Below are 26,223 nucleotides of genomic sequence, written 5' to 3'. Positions count from 1 at the left end.
CCATTTGCTATATTTAAAAAGCTTTATATGTGCTTCTATGTGATTAAACTTTCAGTGGAAAAACAAAAATGAGCAAAAAATCTTCATCTGTGTGCCGAAACAGGAGGATGAGTAAATTAGTGAACTATCCCTTTAAATGAACCGTTTATTTCTAAATTACTTAAGAATGGAAACACAAAATGCTTAAAGATGTTTATTTAATGAAACAGAAAATTAAATTAGAAACAGCACCATTGAGGGATGACATGGAATAAGCAGAACCGATAGCCTGCAATGATGGAGGATCTCAACACACTCCCTCCATGGGTTCCGTTATATCTCCCACTGAAACACAGAAAACGCGTTTATTTACATAAAGAGTTTCCTAAGCACTGTCATAAAAGACACAGCCGAATGTGCTAAATATTTCTTGTGCTCAGTGTTACCTGTGGTCAGGTGTATAAACGAATCCTGTGCGGTATGGATAGGTAGCGAGATACCCATGGCCTTTCTAATACCGTACACACTGCACACGTCACCAGGGGTCACCTGACTGGTCAGCTGGGCCAAGTTACCTGTAACTTTCTCCACTGCAAGAAGGATATGGGGGTTAGAAGTTATGAAGACTGTACAAAATCTGTTCTTAAACAGCTGCTGAAACCCACAGATCTGTTAATGTGCATCAATACTGACTCGCTAAAACTCATGAAGCAGGAAAAAAAAAAAGCATCCCTTTCAGTAAGTGTTTGCCTAGTATCTGAAAGAAAGAGCAGTGAACCTATCATCATAAGTCATCTTTTGTGTTTGTGTGTGTACGTACCAAGCTGCAGCTCTTTAGCAGTAGGAGCCAGTAAGCAGATGATGTTTGGTGGCTGTTTAGCGCTCAGTCTCTCTTTCTGAACCTTCTGCAGCTCCCTCAGCAACACTGTTGTCTCATCCAGCTTCTGCTGGAAATGCTCTGCTTCTAATGGAGGAAGAGGAATTTTTACTGAGATAAATCAGTCTGCTTAATATGTGGGAAAGGGGTTCATGTGTTATATTGATGTGACGCGTTCCATTCCGCTGCTGAGAGGAGGATCATTATGAATTCATTCAGCATAATACCCATGAAATGTGTCTCCAGAAAATAGTTCATTAATAAACTGAAAAATAAAAAAAACTTGGGGCCTTGATTTCCATACGGTTCGATCACACATAAAAGGACTAAAAGAGATTATCCATATTTAAACCTAAGCATTTTAATAATGGGATTTTTACCTTCTGAGTCAAAGTTCTCAGGGAGCAGGTCAGGATTCAAACCCAAAGAACCAAGAGCCGCCACACTATCACCACCGCTGGGCTCTGACACAACAACCTACATGGACAAGCGTGAAAAGATGGGCATGGATTGAACATTATAAATGCTATTAGTGTCATTTTTGACCAATTTTATTTTCTTTTGAATGGTATTGTATCTGTGTGTTTATAGTTACCATCAAGTGCATGGAAGGTGATTTTACTATTGTGAGTTGTATTACAGTGAATTTGCATTCAGTTCAGTGTTTGCACCCCTTACATACAGAATTTATTATTGTTCATATGACAAAGAAAATATATGGCTTTATTCACAATTAGTTATTTTAATGTACTGACCGCCATATTATTTGTTAATTTCTCTTTCGTAGATTTTACAAAGCACAATCAAACTTCTTTCAAATACCCCAAGGAAACAGCAATATATATATACACAAAATATATACATTTATACATCACCTGAAACCTGTATGATATGTATAATAAATAAGCTGTCCATTGATGTACGGTTGTTAGGATAGGACAATATTTGGCTGAGATACAACTATTTGAAAATCTGGAATATGAGGGTGCAAAAAAAAAAAATCTAAATATAGAGAAAATCACCGTTCAAATTAAGTTCTTAGCGATGCATATTACTAGTCAAAATTTAAAGTTGATATTTATGGTAGGAAATTTACAAAATATCTTTATTGAATTTTTGCCATAAAGGAAAATTTGATCATTTTGACCCATACAATGTATTGTTGGCTATTGCTACAAATATACCTGTGCTACTTATGACTGCTTTTGTGGTCTAGGGTCACATTTGAACATCTGGTTGGGAATCACTAGATAAAATCCCTCTTGTTCTTTCTTCAACCCAGCTATTTTGGTTAATGGATAATACATAGTTTTAACCTATGCTATATGTGAAATTTGGACGGCTAAAAACAGTGTTGAACAGTAGCACCACCCTGCTAAGGTATGCTAGCAGAACCACAGTCAAAAACGGCCTTCCACACACGGACTAATGCCATAATATGTTTCATAGACGACTCATGCTTACCTTTCCCTCTATGTCTACAGCACCCTCACACACACACATATTAGTGTGAGTGAAGGAGGAAGTCAAAAACGACGGGGGAGTGTGTTTGTGTGTGTCTGGGCAAATATTCTTTCCATTAGTGTGAAAGTTGGTTGGTGTTGTTGACACAGCTGCTGCAGAGCAGAGAGCCTGCGGTTCTGACGCTGCCTTTAAATAGCAGGTTTGTGTCTTTACTTCCACTCAAGTGAGCTATACACTTGTATGCACTTATAGACATTTGGAAATGAATTATTGAATTATTTTGAGGACATGAGAGCATTTTACCTCAGCATCATCTGTTGTGTCTACTTTCTCGGCAGGCTCCTCCACTGGCAGATTATCCTGAGGAGAGCAAAAATCATCCTATCAAGACCAGAAATAATCAAAAGTAAGCTGCCCAGTTGAAAATAATTCAAAATAGATATTACATTAATTTTGGCATGCTGATGAATAAGTGTGTAGTGAGGTTTCTTACAGTTTCTGTCTCTTTCAGCTGTCTTGAGTGCTCCCCACTGGTCAAAGCGTCCAAGACATTATCTGCCAACCTGCTCATGTGTTCCTCGGATTTAGCCAGGTAATCTGCAACGCTACACAAACACATCCAAACTACATTTGTGGAACATAAGGGGAACGGTGGAAGGGTGTGAATCAGGGCTTTATTGTTTGAGAGGTTCACAAAACCACACAAATGCATGTGGCTTAGTCATCTAAAACCGATCAATGGATATATTTCATTATATGGCTGATTCTATACACACACCTTTCAGATTCTGGCTGACTGTTGTCCTCTCCATAGAAGGAGTAAATGAGATCAGAGTCCTCTTTGCTGATATTGGAAAAACTGGAGTCATATGTTGGTGCATAGGAGCTGTATGGGCCGTAATTCATATAGGCAACTGCAAAGAACGAGAGAGAGGGGCATGTGTGACTTTTACTTATTCAATGAACTTCAGATTGATTCCTGTAATAGTAGTTATGTGTTTATGAACATTTCTGCAAAATGGAAGGACTGAACACAGACTTAAACTCTAGTTCTCAACCTTTTTGACTTCAAGGCCACCTATTGTCCACAACAATATTCTAGGCTCCTTAGCCCTAGTTTGGTTTCTGAAACTTATTTTAATCTATGGGTACTTTTAGTTTCTGTAAATTAAGACTTACTAAAATAATTCAAATTAAAATAATGAAATTTCAATATTTAAGAAAAATTTAGGAGTAGAATGTTCTTCAGGGTTCCCACTCTTTTTAATAATTGTTTGTGATTTACTGGATAAAGACAAATTATTATTATTTTTTTTTTTATTCTAACTGATGAAATAATTAGGAGCTTGGCATAAATTATATTTATTCAAAAATGCCCATGGCTTTTTAAGGTTTTCTTAAACTACACAACATTTCCAGGTCTCAAAATCACAGTTATAAAAATAGGCTTCCTCACATATCCAGGTTTTTCAAGACTGTGGAAAGCCGGGTTCTTTGAAGGAAACAAGGGGTGAAATAAATAATTTGATGTTTTAGGTGTTTTAGCTGATTTTAATGCTTGTTTTGAGGCGCCCCTGGTTAAGAACTATAAAAGACCGTCTAAAGTACTGCACACTCCAAAACAGCCACTTCTGAAGCTGCATGGTACAATTCTTTAACTTCATTCCAAACCAGGGCTATTCAATTGGCGGACCATGGGCCACATGCGGCCCGGAAGCAACCTCCAAAAGGCCCAGCCTGTGGTCCCGCCAAAAACGCACATCCCTACGTAAATTCATACAGCCAAACGCCAAACCGATGTGTTTAATTTGTAATGAGTGCGTTGCAGTACTTAAAGATTACAATGTGCGGAGGCACCACGTTGAGAAACACCAGACTTTCCACACCAATTTTGCAGAGGGATCTCAAGAGAGGGCAGCAAAAGTGCAGAGTTTGATTGCATCTTACAACCGGAGCAGTACTACCATGGTGCGGTCATTCACAGCCCAAGAGAGAGCTACCGCAGCATCCCTTCGTGTTTCCTGGATATTGGCAAAAATGAAAAGGCCATTCACAGACTCTGAAACCGTGAAGGACTGTATGCTGGCCGTCGTGGATGAGGTGATAAATGGCGATAAAATTAAAACGAGCGTGGCATCTGCTATAAAAAACGTAATCCTGTCAGATACTTCCAACATTCGTAGGGTTGAAATTCTTGCTGCAGATGTGTATGAATGCTGTTAGGAGACCTGATGAAAGCTGATACTATGTCTATAGCAGTAGACGAGTCCACAGACAAAACTGATACTGCTCAGTTGTGCATATATGTCCGTTTTTTTGACAGCAAATGCTTCAGAGAGGAGCTGCTCTGCCTACTGCCGTTAGAAGGACACACAACGGGCAATATAGTCTTTGGGAAAATTTCCGCTTTTTTTAAAGACAATGGTCTGGATATGTGTGTGCATGCTTGTGACAGATTGGGCTCCATCCATGACAGGGAAAGTGAATGGTTTGGCAGCACGTTGGTCCGCTGTTTCACCTCAGTTGATCTCCTTACACTGCATTGTGCATTAGGCGGTGTTGTGCGCAAAACTAGGCGGGGCGCTCAAAACGACAATGGACAACGTGATGGCTACAATTAATTTTATTCGCTCTACATCAAGCCTCCAACACCGCTTGTTCCGCATGCTGCTGTCAGAAATGTCTGCTGAGCACCACGACCTGCTTTTGCATAATGACGTGAGGTGGCGGTCCAAAGGCAAAGCACTGGAGCGTTTCTGTGGTCTCAGAGAGGAGATCATAACTTTCCTCCGCAGCAGCAAGCAAAAAAAGGCAGAAACGCACTTGAGTCGCATACTGGACGACAACTTCATGGCCGATGCCTGCTTTCTGAGCGACATATTCAAACACCTGAATGATCTCAATTTGGCACTTCAAGGCAGAGACAAAACTGTCATCGACCTTGTGGAACAGATGCGCGCATTCCCAGTTAAACTGGACCTTTTCGCAACTGATTTGAGCACAGACCGAATGCTGCATTTTCCGACACTCCGCAAATTCATCTCATCCCCCGCACAAAGTGATTTCATTGCGAGGCTGAAAATGAACTTTGCTGGTCGATTGGATGGACTTGTTCTGCCCTCAGAGGTGGCCGTTTTTGTCAGAGACCCGTTCACTGTTGCAATAGAAGGGGACTTATCCGCCAGAGCAAAGCAAGTGGTTCCTTCCATTGATGAGGGGAAATTCACACTCGAACTTGTTGACATGCAGTCATCTGTAACCATGGCACAGGAGCTTTGCACTAACGCGCCTACAATGTTTGGGACTGATGACAACGTACATCAGTTCCCTAACATTAAGAAAGTAGCGATCGTCATGCTCAGTATGTTTGGATCAACATACACATGTGAGTCAAGTTTTTCACACATGAACTCCATAAAGAGCTCCCTGACCGACTGTACTCTCCACCAATGCCTTCGGATTGCATTGACAACTTACGAGCCTAAAGTCACTGCTCTCGTTCAACACAAAAAAATGTCACTTCTCCCACTAAATCAGCTGGGTAACTGTAGCCTGCATCATTATAATGTTGGCTGTGTAACAAAGGCATGCCTAATCACAAATGTGGTGATTTAAAATATGTTCCCTCAGTATGTGCAATATGTGCAGTAGTCCACCTTGTATTCATGTGTTAGTTATAGCCTAGTCGTGAATACTGTGCACTTTTTATTTTATGCACTTTGAGATGTTCCTGGGTCAAATGTGAGCAAGAAGTTTATTTTGTTTCAAAAGGAAACTTAATGTTATTGCTTATTTACTACTGTGCACTATTTTGTTTTATGCACTTTGTGATCAGATAGGTCAGATATGTAGCCTAGGTAGGCCTAGGCAAGAGGTGCCTAGGTCAGTTTTTTTTTTCTTTTGTAAGTGGAAAAAGTAGGGGCTACCTCAGATTCTGTTCAGTTAACTCTTTTATTGTATTTTTATGCACCTTTTGATGTGCAAACTGACCAAAGTTAAAAGAGAAACAATGAATAAACCTTACATGTATTCAATAAATTTGTTTGTGTTGGTTTTAAAATGTGTCATTACGAGTTGCTTCGCCATTGAAATAACTGGCCCAGCTAACCTTCTTGGTTTGAAAATCTGGCCCAACTGAATTTGTAATTGAATATCCCTGCTCTAAACCTTCTTTTTTTTTTTTTTGGTCAAACTTTTTACATTTTGAAAATGTGAAAGAATACGAGAAATTATCATGGAAAACTCAGCAGGATGCTGTTAAATGTTACCAGACCAGAGCTGTGAGGTTGTTAACTAGCCCCCAAAGAATAAAGTGGCCCACCCCACATCTTAATGTTCTGACTCATTAAATGGAAGGCTATGATATTTGTTTGCCTAATCCAGAATGTTTTGAGGTATCATTCATATCAGTAGCATGGTGTGGAACAAATGACACTCAGAAGTAGGGCTGGGTATCGAGTTCGATACTTTTTAGGCACCGACCGAATTGCCTCGATACCACCGAGTATCGAAAAACGTCTTGTCGTTCGGTACCAAATTTCGATACCTAAGGGGTTAATCTCATCACCGTCAGTGAGCCAATAATCCTGCAGCACTAGGTGTGTTTGACTAGAAGCGGCGCTGCGCTGATTGATCAGTGTTTGACATCCGCGCGAGCAATTATAAAGCATACGGAGCAGTCCGCTCTCTATATCGCGAGGTTTGTTTATTATACACAGACTGAAGCTCACGTGACGCTCGCGGTCATTTCAGCGTGTGCCGCCTCACTACATGAGGACATAAACACATGAACAACATCTCCAGACCTGCTCTGAAAGTCACTTCATGAGCATTTTACCGTTTGATTCGAGTAAAACTAACGTCATATCATATACACACAGAACTGTAAAGGTATTCCAGGCAACCCGTCAAAATAAAAGTTCGGTTTAACTTGGAAGACTGCGGCAGAAATATATTAATATTGTTCAGCAGACAGTACATACATGCTACTATTAAAATTAAAACTTTTTTTTTTTTTTTAGTAATGATCACACAACAGTTATTCCATGTTTTAATTTTAATAGTAACCCCCCTTTGTTTGCCAAAATAAATAAACTTTGATTTTCAATAATTTAAAGATAAATTAAATTAATGTTTTATGTCTTCATTTGAAAACCAGATACAGAACACAGAATTTCTGAGGAAAAATAAAACATTTCATAAGGCTATTTTAAGAATAAATTTAAAATATAGCTGCGAGCAGCGATGACGGGCCCAAGCCGTCAGCATACGCCACCCCGGTGGCATCGATAAAACGGTGCCCAGCGAGCACAAGCATCACAGTAACCCTCTGGCAGTTTGGTTTTAAGGGATACGGCAATTAAAGGGTTAATCCAAACCATCAACTCTGTGAAACACACACACACAGAACAACATATAAAACTTTAAATTCTGTGAAAATATATTTTTCATTGGTAGTTGATGTTAGTTAATGCATTTACTAATGCTAACAAATGAGAAATTATTATAGTTACCAAAGGTTTTAATGATTTATTTTTCCATTAACTAACATGAATAATTTTTTCTAACACAAATGAATAAAGTAAAACATATATTGTTAATATTTAATGTTATTTGTGCATTCACCAATGTTAAAAAACAACATTATTTAACTGTTGTTAGTTAACATCATTAATAAATATATACCATTTAATGTTGATCAAAATCAATTCCAAAATGTGTTAATATATTATTACATTTTAAAGTTTTATCTTTTGAACATTACTATTTTTCTAATATTAAAAATATTTTGTTCATTGTTAGTTCATTGTAAGTTCATACTATCAATGAAGAATTAACATGCTGTAAAAAATATATTTTTCATTGTTAGTTCATGTTAATTAATGCATTCCCTACTGTTAACAAATGAGACTTAATTATAAAGTGTTATCAAAACCTTTAATGCTTTATAAGCATTTTTTAAGGATTTTATTGAGAAGTTTAAACAGACCCTCTCTCTCTCTCTCTCTTTCTCTCTCTCTCCCCCTCCACACTCACTGAACTCACACAGTCAGTCACCCACCGCACACATTAGGAGCGCAGTGACAGCAGATCTCTGATAGTTTTAATTTTCTGCTCTCCATAGTGTATTGTAAATTCATGAAATTAATCACATATCCTCAGACGGTCTTGTTCTGTGTATGTAATTTTTTATGAAGTGTTTGGAAGCTGCTCTTTAAAGATAAAAAAAAAAAAAGTGTTCTTTTTTTACTGTAACTTTAATAAATTGCCATTAAATCACCGTTCAAGATATCCTAAATCGGTCCGCAATGAAGCATCTTCAGTATCTTGGAAGCATGTGAAAAAATGTTTGGTGTGAATTTTTGGTTTCTGCTTGAAGGAGTATGAATTTGTTTACAGCCCGTTTAAAAAAAAAAAAACCGCATTAAAAAAAAAATAGCCGATTTCCTGTTGGTCGTAGCTAATGACTGTAAATTAGAAAGTTGTCCGGATTAATAAGAACAATTTATGTACCGAGTTTGGTGTCTGTAGCTATCATTATATATATATATAATCATTAATAATTATATACCATTTAATGTTGATCAATATTAATCCAAAATGTGTTTATATATTATTAAATTTTAAAGTTTATCTTTTGAACATGACTATTTTTCTAACATTAAAAAGATTAATAAATGCTTTAAAAAAATTGTTCTTTGTTAGTTCATACTATCATGGAAGAATTAACATGCTGTAAAAATATATTTTTCATTGTTAGTTCACGTTAATTAATGCATTTCCTAATGTTAAGAATTGAGACCTTATTATAAAGTGTTATCAAAATCTTTAATGATTTATAAGCATTTTTTAAAGATTTTAAAAAACAGACCCTCTCTCTCTTTCTCTCTCTCACCCACTGCCTCAATCCACACAGTCACTCACAGCCCACCCCCACCCCTCACTCAGCTGCAGGCTGACAGGACCTCTCACTCAGAGGCAGGCTGGCAGGGAGCTCTAACTCAAAAGCAGCTCTGATAGTTTTTTAATTTTCTCCTCTGCATAGTGTATTGTAAATTCATGAAATTAATCACATATCCTCAGACTGTATTGTTCTGTGTATGTAATTTTTTATGAAGTGTTTGGAAGCTGCTCTTAAAAGATAAAAAAAAAAAAAAATTATCTTTTTTACTGTAACTTTAATAAATTGCCATTAAATCATCGTTCAAGATATCCTAAATCCGTCCGCAATTTAGCATCTTCAGTATTTTGGCATCATGATAAAAAATGTTTGGTGTGATTTCCGTGTTTCTGCTTGGAGGAGTATTAATTTGTTTACAGCCCGTTTTTAAAAAAAACCCACATTAAAATAAATATAGCCGACTTCCTGTTGGTCGTAGCTAATGACTGTAAATTAGAAAGTTGTCCGGATTAATTAGAACAATTTATGTACCGAGTTTGGGGTCTGTAGCTAAAACTAACCCCCTCATTTTTGACAAAAGGTGGCGCTATAGAGTGCCTCTTCCACGCCCGTTTATGAGCTTTTTCCAGTGTCTAACTATCATTAATACTGATATGTGTGTTGAGTTTCATGACATTCTAAACATGTTATCTGCCTCAAAATCACCAGAAACGAATTTTCAACTTTGACACGTTGCCATGGCAACATAATTTTAGATATCAATATTCCCTTCACAGTTTTACATCGGCCGTGTTTTGACATTATTCTGGTGAAGTTTGAAGCAAATCGAGTAAAAATAAGATGCTGAATTCAAAGCATTTTGAAAACGACACACTTCCTGCAGCCAGTTGGTGGCGCTATAACTTTCAGTCATAATAGTCACATCTATCCGATCGGCATCATACAACGAACAAATCACTGAAGTTTGATCTACATCATACAATGTATGTGGACGTTATTAGGCATTTCCTGGGTCTCATTTTTCGCCATAACTTCATCGCCTCGCCACGGGCAAACCGTTCGACATATCAAAAATATCTTCGCAATTTAGCGTCCCCAATGTCTTGAGATCATGTTCACCTAGTTTGGTGGCAATCGTATGGAAATCCTCAGAGGAGTATATCAAATTCCAGAGCATGCGCTTTTTAAACAGCCCTGAATAGCCGACTTCCTGTTGGGCGGAGCCTAAGACATGCAGCGTGAAAGTTGTTCAGCTCAATGAGTTCTATATGTGTACCGAGTTTCATATGAATACGTGCAAGTATGTGTGAGCTATACATCAAGCTTTCTGACAATTTTCCAGGGGGCGCCGTAGAGCCCCTGTGCCACGCCCGGGTCCCAGCCTCAGCGGCGTCCTAATGGCCGCAGGTTCCAATGTGCGTGCCAATTTTCGAGAGTTTTCGGGCACGTTAAGGCCCCCAAAAGTGCCCGGATGATTGAAATAAAAAAAAAAAATAAATAAAAAAATAATAATCCTTAGAAGAACAATAGGGCCCTGCGCCTTACTGGCTTGGGCCCTAATAAACTAAGTTGTTTTATGCATTCAAATAATTAGACATACTACACCAGAATTTAATAACAATACAACATATGGTGAAAGAAAATAAAACACCCACTTATGAAAGTGGATGAAGATTTAAAATTTCTTGAAGTCTTTAACAACCTAGAAATTATGATTCTGTCTGAGCTATGTGTTTTAAAATGAACACGCACTAATGTAAACGTAGCCTAACAGATGTGCAAACTGAAAACTATTTGAACTTTATTAAAATTATTTATTTATTTATTGTGTTGGATATATTTTGTTCCTTTGTGCATTGGCTCAGGAGATGAGGCTTTGAGTCTGTATAAATATCAACAAGCTAAAAAAAAAGTTTTTTGAGATAATGTAATCTTATTAAAACTGATTTCATAAAACTGGTATCGAAAAAAGTATTGTTCAGGAACCGGTATCGAACTCAAGGTATCGGTATCGATATCGAAATTTTTTGAACGATATCCAGCCCTACTCAGAAGTCTAATAAATAACAATATGAATGAAAAATAACAAGCACCAAAGATAACTAACAGATACAAAAATACATACGAGTAGGAACTTAAGTCCACTGATTCTGCAGTGATTTTTTCCTATTGACAGAAGGAACAATTGGATTTTTCTGGCTTGTAATATTACATTCCTCTGGCAGTTGAACTATGGGTTTTTAAACAGAGATTATAAGGCATCCCTCCCATGATCTTCTCCACATGACTGAAGGTAAGTAAGGACAGTTTTTTCCATTAAGTTGTTTTTCCAGGAAAATGAGTACTGGTTTAACAGAGTGGTTGAGACAGATACACAGAAGTAAGTTTCAACTTGTGGGACAATGAATGGAGAGTTTATATATATTACCTGGAGTGACCATGTTTCTCTTGTCCTCTTTGAAACCCTGAAGGGTATTGATTCCAGTCTGCAGTCTACCTCCCATCATGCCCAATTTGACTGGGCAGTATCCTGGATCTAATATGGAAACATAATGAACTGTAGACTTTTACTGTACATATGCCTAACATCTGCTTGTTTTCTTGAACTCTCATCGTCACAAACCTCCAGCACTCAGGTCGACGGGGTTCAGAATGCCTAGAGTGGTTGAACCATCAGACTTCCTCCTCTCAAACTCCAGCTGCTCATGAAAAACAACCCCAAAGAAAAGTGACCCTTCATCTACTGTTATCTGACATCATCAGTGAATGATCTCACATTTGAGGGACGTACAATAATACATGATTCATCCTATCTGGTCTTGTACTCTTACCTCACACTGCAGGCTTCTGTTTGAGAGTCTCCCTCCAGAATCCTCAATGATCTTCTTGATCTCCTCCAGGTCTTTCTCTGCTTGGCTCTTAGCATCATCTTTATTGTCCCTGCTACACAAACATTGCAAGCATTGATGCAATTCTGAATATATACCCCTTCAAAGTGAATAAATCCCCCACATATGAGCCACATCATTCCTCCAATGAATTCCAAATCTAAAACCCCTTTTCCACTGCAGGAGCTTTCCCCAGGAACTAGGGACTTTGAGCCAGTACTCGTTGTGTTTCCACCGCAGGAACCAGGATCTAAATAAAGTTCCGGGTACAAATTTGCCCCTCAGAAAGTCCCTGATCGCGAGGTAGCACTTTTTCAAAAGGTCCAGAACTTTCGGGGGTTGGACTTGGGCGCTGAACATGCTGATTGTATTTCAACCACCATATTCGCATATTTTTTAAAAATATGACTGTTGTGTCATGAAATGTAGTTTTAACAATATTTCAGGTGAGAATGTAGTTGTTTAAAACTCAAATCTGCGGTTTATTTATAAAGACAGCGCCTACTTGAAAATGTGCTTCGCCGATTTCTGAGACGTGAGCTCCACACGATCACCGGGCGCTCAGTGCTCATGTATCCCGAAGAGAGGAGCATAACCTCGGCTAGTCCTTCTGATGCTGGCTCTGATGTCTCTGTAGTGGTTAAACATGAGATATAATTCGCTTTGGGTAAATCTAACAGATAATCTTTGGTCTTTATTTTATTATTACATTTACATTTATTAATTTAGCTGACGCTTTTATCCAAAGCGACTTACAATTGCTATATATGTCAGAGGTCGCACGCCTCTGGAGCAACTAGGGGTTAAGTGTCTTGCTCAGGGACACGTTGGTGTCTCACAGTGGATTCGAACCCGGGTCTCTCACACCAAAGGCATGTGTCTTATCCACTGCGCCATCACCACCCCTTTTCATATTATTCCATTAATATGCTTAAATGAAAATGAATATGATCGAGCGGAATATTGAACGGAGAATTACGTGGCGCAGTGATGAGAGTGAAACCTGAACACTGATTTACGCCAAGTAGAACAACGGTGCGGCATATATTTTCGGCGGCCGAAAATTCAGTGCATCCCTAGTAAATGGACTAAACGATTCTTCGAAGCACATAATTTGCCTCGATGATTTTTTTTGTATTCGAGTTACTCAAGGAATCGTTTCAGCCCTAATCCCAGCGTCTCCTGGTATCTGCTTCGACGAGGAAAAGGTTTCTACAAGGGTGAGGAAATGACAGAATTTATTAGCAGTAACTTTCCAGCATTCTAGCTCAAAATGAATGCTTTACGGTCAAGTGCTTTTCTATGTGACACAAATGCATTATTAAGTTTGTTGCATTTGTTGTGAATTCAGTAATATCTATCATTTCAGTCATGTGTCATTTATTAATTTATTTACTCCAATTGATGGCACTATGGATCCATCAAAACAAGGGGGAAATTGTGGGAACTCACTGAACATGATTTTGAGCGGGCCCCATAGTGCACAGGGCCCAGGATTCCTAGTGACCTCTAGTGAAAGTCACTAGACTATTTGCCTATTATTCTTGGTACTTTAGTCCACGATGGAAACGCAGACATCAACAGGTCTGGGGTAAAAAAAAAAAAAAAAAAAAAGTTCCTGGGACATTGTTCCAGGTAATTTTGGTGGAAAAGCGGCTTAATTAACTCTGAAGTCAGAGCAGCGATTGGATATGAGTAATGTCATAAATAATATATCAATGTGTGGTCCGTTCTCAAGCCGCTACCCGACCCAGTGGAGTACCGTACAGGAAGATGATTCATCCTCCCTGAAAAGCTACAAAGTGTGCGTGTTTAAAGGGCATGTTGCTCGTGCGCTACAGATGGCCTACAAGTCACAACATGTTTAAGCATTCCAAGACTCTTGGTCACTGCAGCAGCCAAGCCGATTTACGTAGGCAAGCAACAAAAAGAGAGAGTAAAATAGAGAAAGCCAGCAAACACCCCGGCAACATCCTGCAATGTCTCACTGGCTTGAATACAGCAGCAGAAGCCCTGAATGCAGTTACAAAGCCATTGTGAATTACTGCACATTTAGAAAACACACAACAAATGGTGAAAGGAAGCATTTGATAATTCCTTTGAATAATTTTACTGACTGTATCACTCATTTATGTAGTCACTTTTTCCAGGCAGACATGATAGGCTACAATGATGAATAATTACTGGAATCAATTCTCTGTAATGGCAGCCAATTAATATCCTACCATTTTTCACCACTGCGGCATATAATTGATTAAAAATACAGTAAAAACTGTAATATTGTGAAATATTAGTGTAATAACTTTTCTATTTTAATGTATTTTAAAATAGTTTATTCCTGTGAAAAAAAAGCTATTTCAGCAACTAAAGCCTGATTCGGATGGTAATTGTTTCTCATATGAATGAATTTTATTTACAAATGTATTCTTATTATTGTGTAAAATGTATTTTAAAATACTTATTATATAAAATGTATTCTTATTATTCCAAGCATATTTTATAATATATAATCCTATTTATTATTTAAATCCTGTTTAAAAAAAGGAAAATAGACGGGCTATAGTTGTATATAACTATACGAGATATAGGCTATATCTGTTTATAATACAAATTTTTAAATTGTATTGCATACCTGCTGCTGCCATAATAAAGACCCATTTCGAATGTTTATGTGCTTTTCTTCTCTTTCTACTCTCACTCCTGTTGTGGAGCAGTTATGAAGTGTTTTTCTTTTAAATACTTTCCAGCATTTCAGAAATAAATATGTATGCAAATTACACCGAAGTACAACAGTTACCGTACGGTGTTCGGGAGTGTTAAAAAAGGGTTTAAACGCTGAATTTTGAATCGATTTCTTCTCATAAACTCAGAGATGTGGATTCGGACGGCAATTAAATTACCACACGACCTTGGTGTTTGTCAAAAAACAGTAGGTAATTCGGCCGGGGATTTTTACGAGGGTGGTGAGAGAAAAACATTCGGACAGCATTAAAATCACCAACTGCCCCCTGTATATGGTGAAAATCACTTACGTCCCCCTGAGAAACAATTACCGTCCGAATAGGGCTTATTACTCCAGTCTTCAGTGTCACATTATCCTTTAGAAATTATTTGAATATGATGATTTTAATTTTTTTGAGAAACAGGACATATATACATATATATATATATACACACATACACACACATATATATATACATACATACATACATACATACATATATATATATATATATATATATATATATATAGTTTAGGTGTCCTAATGCAGGGGATAATTCAGATATGCGTTTTCACGTGGAGAAAAAGAAAACGCACCCTCAGAGGTTTATCTAGAATGCCTACATTTTGTTCAAGATAAAAGGTGTCGTAGGACACACGTCAAGGCAGATGTTTTCATATGTTGTGTGTCTTTGTTTTGCTCACGGCACTTAGATTAAGAACGAAAGTCAGCTGTTGATCTGTGTAACGTTGAAGTTAAAAAGGGAGTAACCTGCCAAATGGCAAAAAACTGGTCAAAACCAATTTTATTACATTAGGCAGTTGGCAAGTGTTTTATACATCCTCCCTGTGGTTAATATAAACCATTATTTTAAGAATTCTTCTTAAAAAAAAAAAGAAAGAAATGTAATTGTTAAATTTTCCATGCCACCTCAGGATCAGTCTAACTGGAAGGAAATTTCTCAGATGACCATTGATGACAAGGAAGGATTAAGGCCTGTTCACACCAAAAACATTCAATATAACCAGAAATTTGCTATTTACTTGACAGCGTTTCGCTCCAACACACTTGCCTGGAAGTTACTAGAGAATCTGAAGGTCTTGATTAGCTGGTTCAGGTGTGTTCAATTAGGGTTGGAGCTAAACTTTGCAGGTCAGAGGCCCTCCATGAACAAGTTTGGGCACCCCTGTTCTAGACAAACTAGCCCTTGATAAGCAAAAGAAAAAACAAACATTATTCATACCTTGGCGTATCTTTGTTACCAACACGGGGTGATTGGGAGTTGTCACTTGTGTCCATAACAGAGGAGTTCTCTTTGGCAGCGTCTGATGTCCCGCCCTCATCCTCTCCATCCTCTGCTAAATGACTGCTGGATGTCTGCAGGCCAGCCATGAACTCTATGCTCTGTTTTAAACTGTCCAGTCTCTCCTAAAAGCACACACATCCTTAACTTCCATATGTGCAAGAGTTCCAACTTTGCCAGTCTGATAGATTGGAATGGGTGTAAATGAAGTGGTAAAACTTTATTCTAACCACACTAGCAATAGGATCATTTTGTACACAGCACACCAGTGCCCTCTGCTGTGAAAACACGTTTGGTTTCACAAACCATATTTACTAAAACCTGTCTAAATGTAATACAAGTTCTGATACAATTGTTCAGGTTTTTCCTAACTCACCGTGCTCAAGATCTTCATTCCAGAGTGAAGGAGTTTCTTTGCAGCTTTGTAGTAAATAGTCTCTGGTTTGTTGTAGAGCATAGCATTCTCACACATCACTTTGAAATCCAGCTGTGGGGAGAACAGTACAGAATAGTCAACTATTTTGTCAAAATGAACAGGATATACTTTCATCTAAATGACCATCAATATTCAAATGTTCTATGACTAATTAAAATGTTTTACCCTCTGCAAATTAAAGCAGCTGGCAAATTCAATTATTCAACTACTTCGTGCCAGTCTGTGTCCTGGTAACAGCTGTGATGATCATATTACCTTGAGCTCCTCAAGTGACTGGTATTGCTCCTTCTTCACTTTCTCCTTCATAGTGCTGAAGTCCATGGGTCTCTTTATAATGAGAGAGTACCCTGGAGCGATCAGGTCAGTCACAGGAAATGAGAAGAATGCACTTGGGTCCTTCCTGCAATAAACAGCAGAAAACAGTGTTTGGCTTTCATTCGCAGTAATTATAGACAGGATTATGATCATAAGCCACAAGGATATAAGACCCACAACACCTGTCCGATAAGGTCCTCAAATAAAGACTACTTTTGAAGGTAGTTTGTGTTAGAGAACAGTTTCAAAGTTATACAGTGGGGGTGGGGGGGGTGGGGGGGGTTATTCGATCCCCTATTGATTTTGTATGTTTGCCCACTGACAAAGAAATGGTCAGTCTATAATTTTAATGGTAGGTTTATTTGAACAGTGAGACAGAACAACAAAAAAAAAATCCAGAAAAACTTATTTCTAAAAAGTTATAAATTGATTTGCATTTTTATGAGTGAAAAAAGTATTTGCTCCCCTATAAATCAGCAAGATTTCTAGCTCCCAGGTGTCTTTTATACAGGTAATGAGCTGAGATTAGGAGCATTCCCTTAAAGAGAGTGCTCCTAATCTCAGCTTGTTACCTGTATAAAATCAATCAGATTCCAAACTCTCCACCATGGCCAAGACCATAGAGCTGTCCAAGGATGTCAGGGAGAAGATTGTAGACCTACACAAGGCTGGAATGAGCTACAAGACCATCGCCAAGCAGCTTGGTGAGAAGGTGACAACAGTTGGTGCGATTATTCACAAATGGAAGAAACACAAATAAAAGCCCGCAAGGTCCCCCTGCTCAAGAACTAGGGATGCAACGATACCATTTTTTCAGAACCGATCCTGAAAATTCTGAGTATCTGCGGATACCGTTTTTTTTTAAATCGATGTAGAATTTCTATACTTCTGTGTGTCTGTGTGTGTTACTCTTTTGTGTGTTAAACACAATCTACTAGATAACTTCATTTTAATGAAAAATAACAAATGAAAAAATATGTAATCATAATCTATGTTAAAAATACTATTATAAACTTGGTTTATAATACAGCAAAAGATGATCTAGAAAAATCATGGGTGCACAATTTTATAAAACCTAGTGAAACATTTTTATTTACAAATAAAAGTGAATAAGTGTAGGACTAAATCTGGTGAAATTATACACATTGCTCTTTGAATTGTTATAAAATACATTCATGAAAAAACAAGCAAATAAATTTATATATAAATATATAGGCTACTATAAAATTAAAAGACATTTCTTTTAAATCTATAGCACAGTAATGAAGGCAGCAACATATGATAGATCGTTCATTGCGCAAAAGTATTATAAGACTCCAATATAGAGCAGCAGAAAGCGCTTATGCGCATCCCGTGCGCAGAATGATGCGCTTGAAGCGACACAGAGTCACAGCGCGCAGCCCTCTGAGTCTGCATAGAAACGTTCAAAGTACAAAGGGAAGAGATATTGATGCGTAGTGTATTAAATCTGTGCGTACGTTTATTAATCCTTTTCTTTTAACAGTTTTAAATTTCAGTAACTGTGCGCTCTTGAAGAGAGTTTGACTGTAGTAACCGAAGGCGACACACAGTTTGATCGCTGAATGGAGCAGCGGAGAGAAGAGTTTACCTGAACTTGAATTTAAAGACTTAAATATTCATCTGTACCTCAGATTAAACTATAGAACAGCTTCAGAACACTTGAAATATAGTGCACAAAAACTTTATGGTGCTTTCTAATGTTTTTGTACTTTCGTGGGGCTTAACAATAACACAGAATAGTATACGCACAATATCGGATTTGGATCGGTCTCGTCTGACCGATACCCGATCTGCAGAAAATGACCGTATCGGAGCCGATACAGATCCTGAGTATCGGATCGATGCATCCCTATCAAGAACGCAGATGTACAGGCCCGTCTGAAGTTTGCCAATGATTCAGAGGAGAACTGGGTGAAAGTGTTGTGCTCCGATGAGACCAAAATTGAGCTCTTTGGCATCAACTCAACTCACCGTGTTTGGAGGAGGAATGCTGCCTTTGACCCCAAGAACACCATCCCCACCGTGAAACATGGAGGTGGAAACATTATGCTTTGGGGGTGTTTTTCTGCTAAGGGGACAGGACAACTGCACCACATCAAAGGGACGATGGATGGGGCCATGTACCATCAGGGGTAGGTCACTGAAGCCAGCCAGAGGATTGAAAATGGGTCGTGGATGGGTATTCCAGCATGACAATGACCCAAAACACACGGCCAAGGCAACAAAGGAGTGGCTAAAGAATAAGCACATTAAGGTCCTGGAGTGGCCTAGCCAGTCTCCAGACCTTAAACCCATAGAAAATCTGTGAAGGGAGCTGAAGGTTCAAGTTGCCAAACGTCAGCCTCAAAACCTTAATGACTTGGAGAGGATCTGCAAAGAGGAGTGGGACAAAATCCCTCCTGAGATGTGTGCAAACCTGGTGGCCAACAACAAGAAACGTCTGACCTCTGTTATTGCCAGCAAGGGTTTTGCCACCAAGTACTAAGTCTAGGGATGTTCATTTTAACCGATAAGAATTTTGACCGATTAATACAACCAATTAATACAAATAAATACAATTTATTTTTTTCGGTAATTTATCAAAAATATTTTAAAAGGTTTGCTGCATGGTGCATGCATTATATTTTACTGGATTATTAAAAAAATATGTTTTTAAGAGAGAAAAAAAGACAAGTTGCATTTTATTATTTCATTCAGAAATAGGTCGACGCGAATTACAAACATTATAATAAACACTATAAACATAGCTAGGCTATTTTAGTTCCCCTCACTCCACAACAAATCCTTTCAATTAACAGTTGGCTATTTAGAAAAGAACAAAAATCAAATATGTAAGAAGCTATAGCTATATAAACGACAAACCAAAACGAATTTAGGCTAAAACTAAACTAAAACCAATGTTGGGTCTCTCATTCGACACAAAATCAAATGTTTCCGTATTCGCAATGTATTTAGATTTACCTTAGGCCTACTTCACTCATGTTCCAATATCCACGTAAAACAAAATGTTTTGCATAACATCACGGCGGTACGGTGGTAACGCTTAACGGCACAGATTTTACTACATATTTAAACAGCAGTTTTTTTTTTCCCCCATATGTTTGGCTGATTGTTTTTTTATAATGATAATGAACAGGCTGCATTATTGTCAAGGTAGAATTTTTTTCCCCCTTCGAACAGTGGAAGCAACTACTCCTTTTAGTCATGAAGATAATCGGAACTGTAAAAGGTTTGCTTTTATTTGTGTACATTCACAATAAAAACAAATCTTTGCGTAAAATCTAAGCCTAAAAAATAGGATGCCACTTTCTGCCGTCTGGTTTCCTTTCGCGCAGCACAAAAATTAACCGAAACTCTGCATAGGCTACTTGTTGCAGTTTTTATGTTTTTCTCCGCTCGTAGAAGCGCTGCAGGTGTGTGATGTGATAGCTATGATGACCACGTGAATCCTCATGTTCTGTTGTTTGCTGCTTTTTGCACATGTAAAATTAATCCACGGAAAACAAATGTTAGTAATTTTAATGGGTCACAGACACTTATTCTTTCTAATTTAATTCAGCTCTAATTTAAAATAATCTTGTCAGTTAACAGTTAATAATAATAAAAGGTTAGGAAAAATTATCGAAATGAACATCCCTAATTAAGTCATGTTTTGCTAAGGGATCAAATACTTATTTGACTCATTAAAATCCAAATCAATTTTATGATTTTTTTTGTGGTTATTCTGTCTCTCGATGTTAAAATAAACCTACAATTAAAATTATAGCCTGATCATTTCTTTGTCAGTGGGCAAACGTACAAAATCAGCAGGGGATCAAATTTTTTTTCCCCCACTGTAGCCTATACACTGCCATTCAAAAGATTGGGTCAATAACTTATGTTTGTTTATTTGTTTATTTATTTTTAAATAATACTTCTATTCATCAAGGACCGATTGATCAAAAGTAACAGTAAAGATGTGTATAATGTTACAAAAGATTTATATTTCAAATAAAAATGCTGTTCTTTTAAACTTTTTATTCACCAAAGAATTCTAAAAATGTATCATGTTTTCTACAAAAAAATATTAAGCAGAATAACAGTTTCCCACATTGACAATACTAATAAACGTTTCTTAAACCGCAAATTAGATTAATTTCTGAAGGATCATGTGACACTGGAGACTGGACTAATGGCTGCTGAAAATTTAGCTTTGCCATCACAAAAATAAATTATATATTTAAAACATATTCAAATAGAAAGATTTACTTTTTTTTTATACAATATTACCGTTTTTGATCTAAGAGACTTAATATAAAAACACAAAAAAACTTACCAACTTCAAAATCTTTGAATATCAGTGCACATTAGTTACATATGAATCTACGACCTGTTTAAACAGATTGTCCACAGGTTAGCAATGTTTAGTCCTACCTCTGGAGTTGTCGGATGAGCTGACTCAGAGCTTCCTGTAGAGGCGTCTGCTCTTTTTCTGAGGAATTGCAAAAGCCACAATATTCAAAAGATAATCAGCACAAGCACGCAGTCCCTCAAAACAACATCATTAAAATAGATCAGTTCTAAACCATGAAAGGGTGCGCAGCTCTACCTTCCATTTTGGCAAGTGAGGGGGTGAGGGGCTTGTCCTGGGAAACATCAGAGCGAGCAGGAGTTCTGCTCTGCTCATCCCAGTCTGGATCCACAGAGTCTGGGCCCTTCCTTTTTTTGGTCATCTATAAGACATAACATTGATTAGGATGTAGTTAGCAAGTAAACAAAAAAGTAAAGCACAAAAACAGAGTATTCATAACTCACCTTTTTCTTTTTGTCAACCAGTGACACTGGAAGACTGGCTCTGTCCTTCTCGTCCTTCTTTTTCTTCTTCTTTTTCTTGTCTTTGTGTTTGTCGTAATCTACAGAGTCGTCATAAACACTCTCGAGGCTAGGGCTGCCTGTGGTGACCTCATTCCCAGCCACTTTCAACACCAGCTTCAGTGGACGCTCTGAAAGGCCAGACACACAAGCGAGTTGCTTAATGTCAATATTGTAATTTAATACAATAATATAATATTGTAACACTGTCCCATTCATTACCAAAATGTATAAACTGAATCTGATTTGAACACCTTGTATAGCGATTAGTTCCTCTCAAAAGAGGCAAGTAGTTGTTAGTGCTTATATTAAAATATATGATTCTGTACAAAAAATTATACATTTTAATATGATATAAACACTAATTGCCTCTTTTGAGAGGAACTACTCTTCTCACAAACCACTGTTTGTATCAGAGTTTGAAATATTCTTTATTTTAAACCCACATAACAAATCAGAATAATTGTTTGATTATTGTTTATTACAATTCGTGATGCTCAATGTATTTTCACCTGGTTCTTGTACATTTAAGACATTTATGGAAAAGAACCTAAAACTAATTCTGATGCCGACTTTACTAATGTGATGTTTTAAGCATCAGCTGCTTGTTTTCCGGAGCAAAACAACTGTTAGCCAGCTTGTTAGCCTTCAAATAAATCCGAGAAAACACATATTAGTCTAAATAAACCGGATCAAATAGGAACAATTACTGTATTAACTTCACGTTGTGGACATGTAATACTCATTCACTGACAGCATTAGTCTGAGTGCTGCTTCACAGCTCATCTGAGTTTATAATGTAACGTTACCTTAAAGCAGTCTCACGTTATAGTCAAATATTCTCCAGCATTATTGAATGAATCGTGAGTGACCTACCGTCGTGTGTATGCTTCTCTGATTTGTGTTTCTTGTGTTTTTTGCCCATAATTTAAAGTGAAGCTGGTGGTTCAATCAGGTCAGTGCTTGACCAGTCTGCTCTTTGTTTTGTGTCGGTAAGGACTTCAGAGCGCCTCTCACGGAGCTACAGGATTCAAACAGCGGCGTCTAGTGCTCGGCGGTGGGAACTACACTCAACAAGCCATGAAATCTGTTTGTCTTCATTCGTCTCCGACTGCAGCTCAATAAATAGTTAAATATAATATGACAGAGTTAAAATATAAATGTTTATATAAAGCCTATATATTTGTTTATAAATAGCAAAAGGGAAAAACATTGAAATACTACTTAATACCACTAAGAGGCACCATTGTTAAACATTCAGAACATCGGCGTCCCACAATTCAAAACTCCCAAGACTGATAAGAGCGTGTGCTGACAACTATAGAGCAACGAGCAACAAACAAGCTTAACAGTATTACATCATTTTCCACAGCACACTGAGGCATCATAGTCAGAGATTTGGTGTAGACAAGTCACTATGTGTGTTTGTTAGTCATGTCATTTTGTGGCAGATTATGCATGGATTTCTGGAAAGTCCCAATACCAAAACATTACGACTCAAATAACGAAATATTATAGTAAAAAAAAAAAAAAAAAAAAACTGAATTACATGCAGAAAATGCGGAAAACAAATGTATATAAACTGCACTGCTCTACCAATTATAACACAATGTTTCAGCTTGTATTATAATACATGCTTTCATTCATTGTGTAGGCTACATTCCTTCCCTTTCCAAAGCCAGTACTGAGTGTTGAAGTTTGAATTAAACTCAGTTACCCAGACAACAAGCAGTGTTGGCCCAGATTCAGCCCACATCTGGCCCGCATGGATTTCACACGGGCCAGATCTGAGCCAGCACTATGTTGCTATCTGTAAACATAAATGCATTCAGGACAGCCAAATATATCTATTATGGTCTTTGTTAAGTGCCAGTTTATGATATAGTTTAGTCCTATGTATTAAACTGAACAGTGCAGACTGCAGAGTATTTATCTGGATTACAATGAATTCATATATGATAAAAAAAAAAGCGCTCTATTTTTTATTGACTTTATTTAGCCATTTATATTCACTTTTAGCAGACATATTTAAACACTAACTTTATTCAGATCTGCATATTATGCATAAAATGACACATGACCCCCCAATCTGTCCTTCTCTGGTAGCATAGGCTTTCCAAAAGCTGCCATTATCTCTAAACTGGAACACCCTCAGGCTGTTCTTCAGGCAGTCTATGATGTGATTTAACTCATCTCAGCCCGTCTCATATACTATAGCCTTTGCTCTTATCTCTCATATAAAGCCACACACTCTCACTTACACACACACACACACACACACTGACTTAATGGCCATATAAGCTGTGCTGTATCTATTTGCAACAGGCCTTAAACCTGAGGGAAGCTATCCCTGTTTGAATAGACATGTTGGACTTAATCTTCTTTTCCATCACATACTTTTAGTAATACCATTTCACACTGGCTCTATGCTTGCTTTGAACCATTTGAATAACTATTAAGTAATATTCCAGCAATCACTGTTAGAAATAAATGTAATCAGACCCACTTTTTAAGACATGGCATTTATGTTCCATTCGCTTGTCCTATAAAGTGTGCATTGTGTAACTTTTTTGTAAAACAAAAGACTGTTAAGTATGTGTATGGAGAAATGATCATTGCCTCCTACCCGTGTTGTTATTGCAAACTAAAACTATTAAAAACTGTTTTAATAAAAAATGGTCTTAAAGTTAAAAGAAAATATTAATTTTTCCTGGAAAAAAATGTAATTTACAAAACCTTACAAACAATTTACCTTACTATAATTAGTAACAATAAAACTGAAATCTTAATACAGATAGAATGACAAAATAATAAAAATGACAAAAGCACATATATAACAAAACACTAAAATAACTGAGTCATCCTCTCAAATATACAGGTTGTTCTATAAAAACATAAATGGTCTTAGTTCTTTGAATTGCATTCCAGGTTTTATTAACATGCAGTGATACCACGGAGGCCTGCTCTCTAATGCTACTTTATGGCTCAAAAACTAATGGAATCTGGTCACCATATTGGCCGTACTCTGAAGAGTTGGATGCAAAGGAGCACAATGAGGTGGGTCACTTTCATTTACTTCAACAAGCCAATGACTTTCAAAGTCTTTTGAAAACCATCCCTTGGATGCATTTCTCATCAAAGCAGCCACAAACCCATGGGGACAATCATCACATTTGTTCTGGTGATTCATTTTACCATTAATATCTAATACAGAGCTGGTCTTGATTTTCACTCAACTCTGGACATGAAAGGGACCCAGATGGATGACACAGCACAATTATGTATCATTTACACTGACGCACCAGAATATACGCAATCATCTCTCAAAAATCCCTAAACTGTAAAACCTATTTGCTCTGTTTACTCAGCTGGTTTCTTAAGAACTGGTTCTGCAACTCATTCGACTTGTTCAAATATATTTGTATGGTTCAGCATTTGCTTTCTATTTTCCATGTATTTGTGTATTTTCCAAATTTCTGCTAAAAGTTTTTTTGGGGGGGAATGACTCCTAATTTTGTATGTTGGACATGTTCCATAAGTGAACGGAATAAAATCTGGATTTGCCTGAGACGGATTTCTAGGATTCTTGGCCAGATGTTCTTTGAAGTCTTGAAGTCCAGCCTGAGGTAACTGTGGGTCTCCACGGCTTGGCTTTAGATTTATAGTGATTTGTTTTAGCATGGCAGGTTAAAGCTAGGGTCCTGGTTCTGCTTAGGACGGTAACTGTCAGTGTCTGGTATTCTTAAGCCCGCAAAGAGACAGACTCCTTCATCAGGTGCACCCGAGGCGCATTATCTGTCTCTGCTGACATGAAATCTTAGAGTCTGCTCTGTGAAGACTTAGTTTACCTTGGCTCCCGAACGTGGGACTCTTCTCCAGCAGGAGAAGCTATCTTTAACTCGTTCCCAATCAAATGATAGTGGATTAAACTTTCAGAGAGATTCATTACAGCAACACTATGTTCTGTACCCAAGCTGTAAACAAAAAATTTGATTTCCTCCCATCAGGCTTAGTGTCTAATGTTAAGTCTAATGTTAATATAGTATTAATATATTTTAATGCACAGTATCCATGCCAACTGCCAACATATTTCTACTAAAATCTGCTTTGCAGGATTCCATATAGTATTCTCCCATAGCAAACTTTAATTTTTCTTATTTCTACTGTTTAACTGTTGAGCACAACAAATTTTGTTATTATATACTAATATATTTCTGTACACAGGCCTATTATTAGCTTATATTATTATTAGTAGCCATAAAAACATAAAATTTTTGAATACCTTTAGTGTAAAGGTGGATCTTATCAATATTTTGTATTAATCAAGACCGATTTTGTGCTTTAATTTTTTAATACATTGTGCTGCACCATAAGTTGCAGTGGTGACTAGGGCATAAATAAGCGGTCATGCATAGAGTGCAACCATTTAACAAAGACTTGCTAGGTTCTTTCACCTTGGCTCATA

The 26,223-nt window shown here is 37.4% G+C and overlaps 1 protein-coding gene across 2 annotated transcripts; it reads right to left on the bottom strand.

The window, feature by feature from the left end:
* Positions 1-178: 178 nt before the first annotated feature.
* On the bottom strand, positions 179-22,781 carry LOC306886695 (bromodomain-containing protein 7-like). 2 transcript variants are annotated; one of them, XM_079444007.1, is made up of 17 exons: positions 22,635-22,781; positions 21,702-21,889; positions 21,496-21,619; positions 21,321-21,378; positions 16,827-16,971; positions 16,512-16,622; positions 16,076-16,260; positions 12,053-12,164; positions 11,845-11,920; positions 11,650-11,757; positions 3,099-3,234; positions 2,814-2,925; positions 2,624-2,701; positions 1,237-1,333; positions 800-943; positions 426-569; positions 179-324 (listed from the first exon to the last, which is right to left on the bottom strand). In XM_079444007.1, exons 1-17 carry the CDS (start codon positions 22,681-22,683, stop codon positions 287-289), a joined length of 1,905 nt encoding a protein of 634 aa, XP_079300133.1. In that variant the 5' UTR covers positions 22,684-22,781; the 3' UTR covers positions 179-286. The 2 variants fall into 2 exon arrangements, with proteins under 2 accessions (XP_079300133.1, XP_079300134.1); XM_079444008.1 differs by having other exon boundaries at positions 2,624-2,680.
* Between the last annotated feature and the right edge of the window lie 3,442 nt (positions 22,782-26,223).

Source organism: Barbus barbus (assembly GCF_936440315.1).
Source record: "Barbus barbus genome assembly, chromosome: 2".
Lineage (NCBI taxonomy): Eukaryota > Metazoa > Chordata > Actinopteri > Cypriniformes > Cyprinidae > Barbus > Barbus barbus.
Note: the sequence above shows the minus strand (reverse complement) of the source record. Positions and strands in the feature narration are given on the sequence as shown.

Coding starts and splice junctions, on each gene's coding strand:
- LOC306886695 (XM_079444007.1), bottom strand. CDS start 22,683: ATGGGCAAAAAACACAAGAAACACAAATCAGAGAAGCATACACACGAC. Junction 2,702..2,813: donor AGCTGAAAGAGACAGAAACT/GTAAGAAACCTC, acceptor TGGTCTTGATAG/GATGATTTTTGCTCTCCTCA. Junction 570..799: donor TGCTAAAGAGCTGCAGCTTG/GTACGTACACAC, acceptor TCCTTCTTGCAG/TGGAGAAAGTTACAGGTAAC.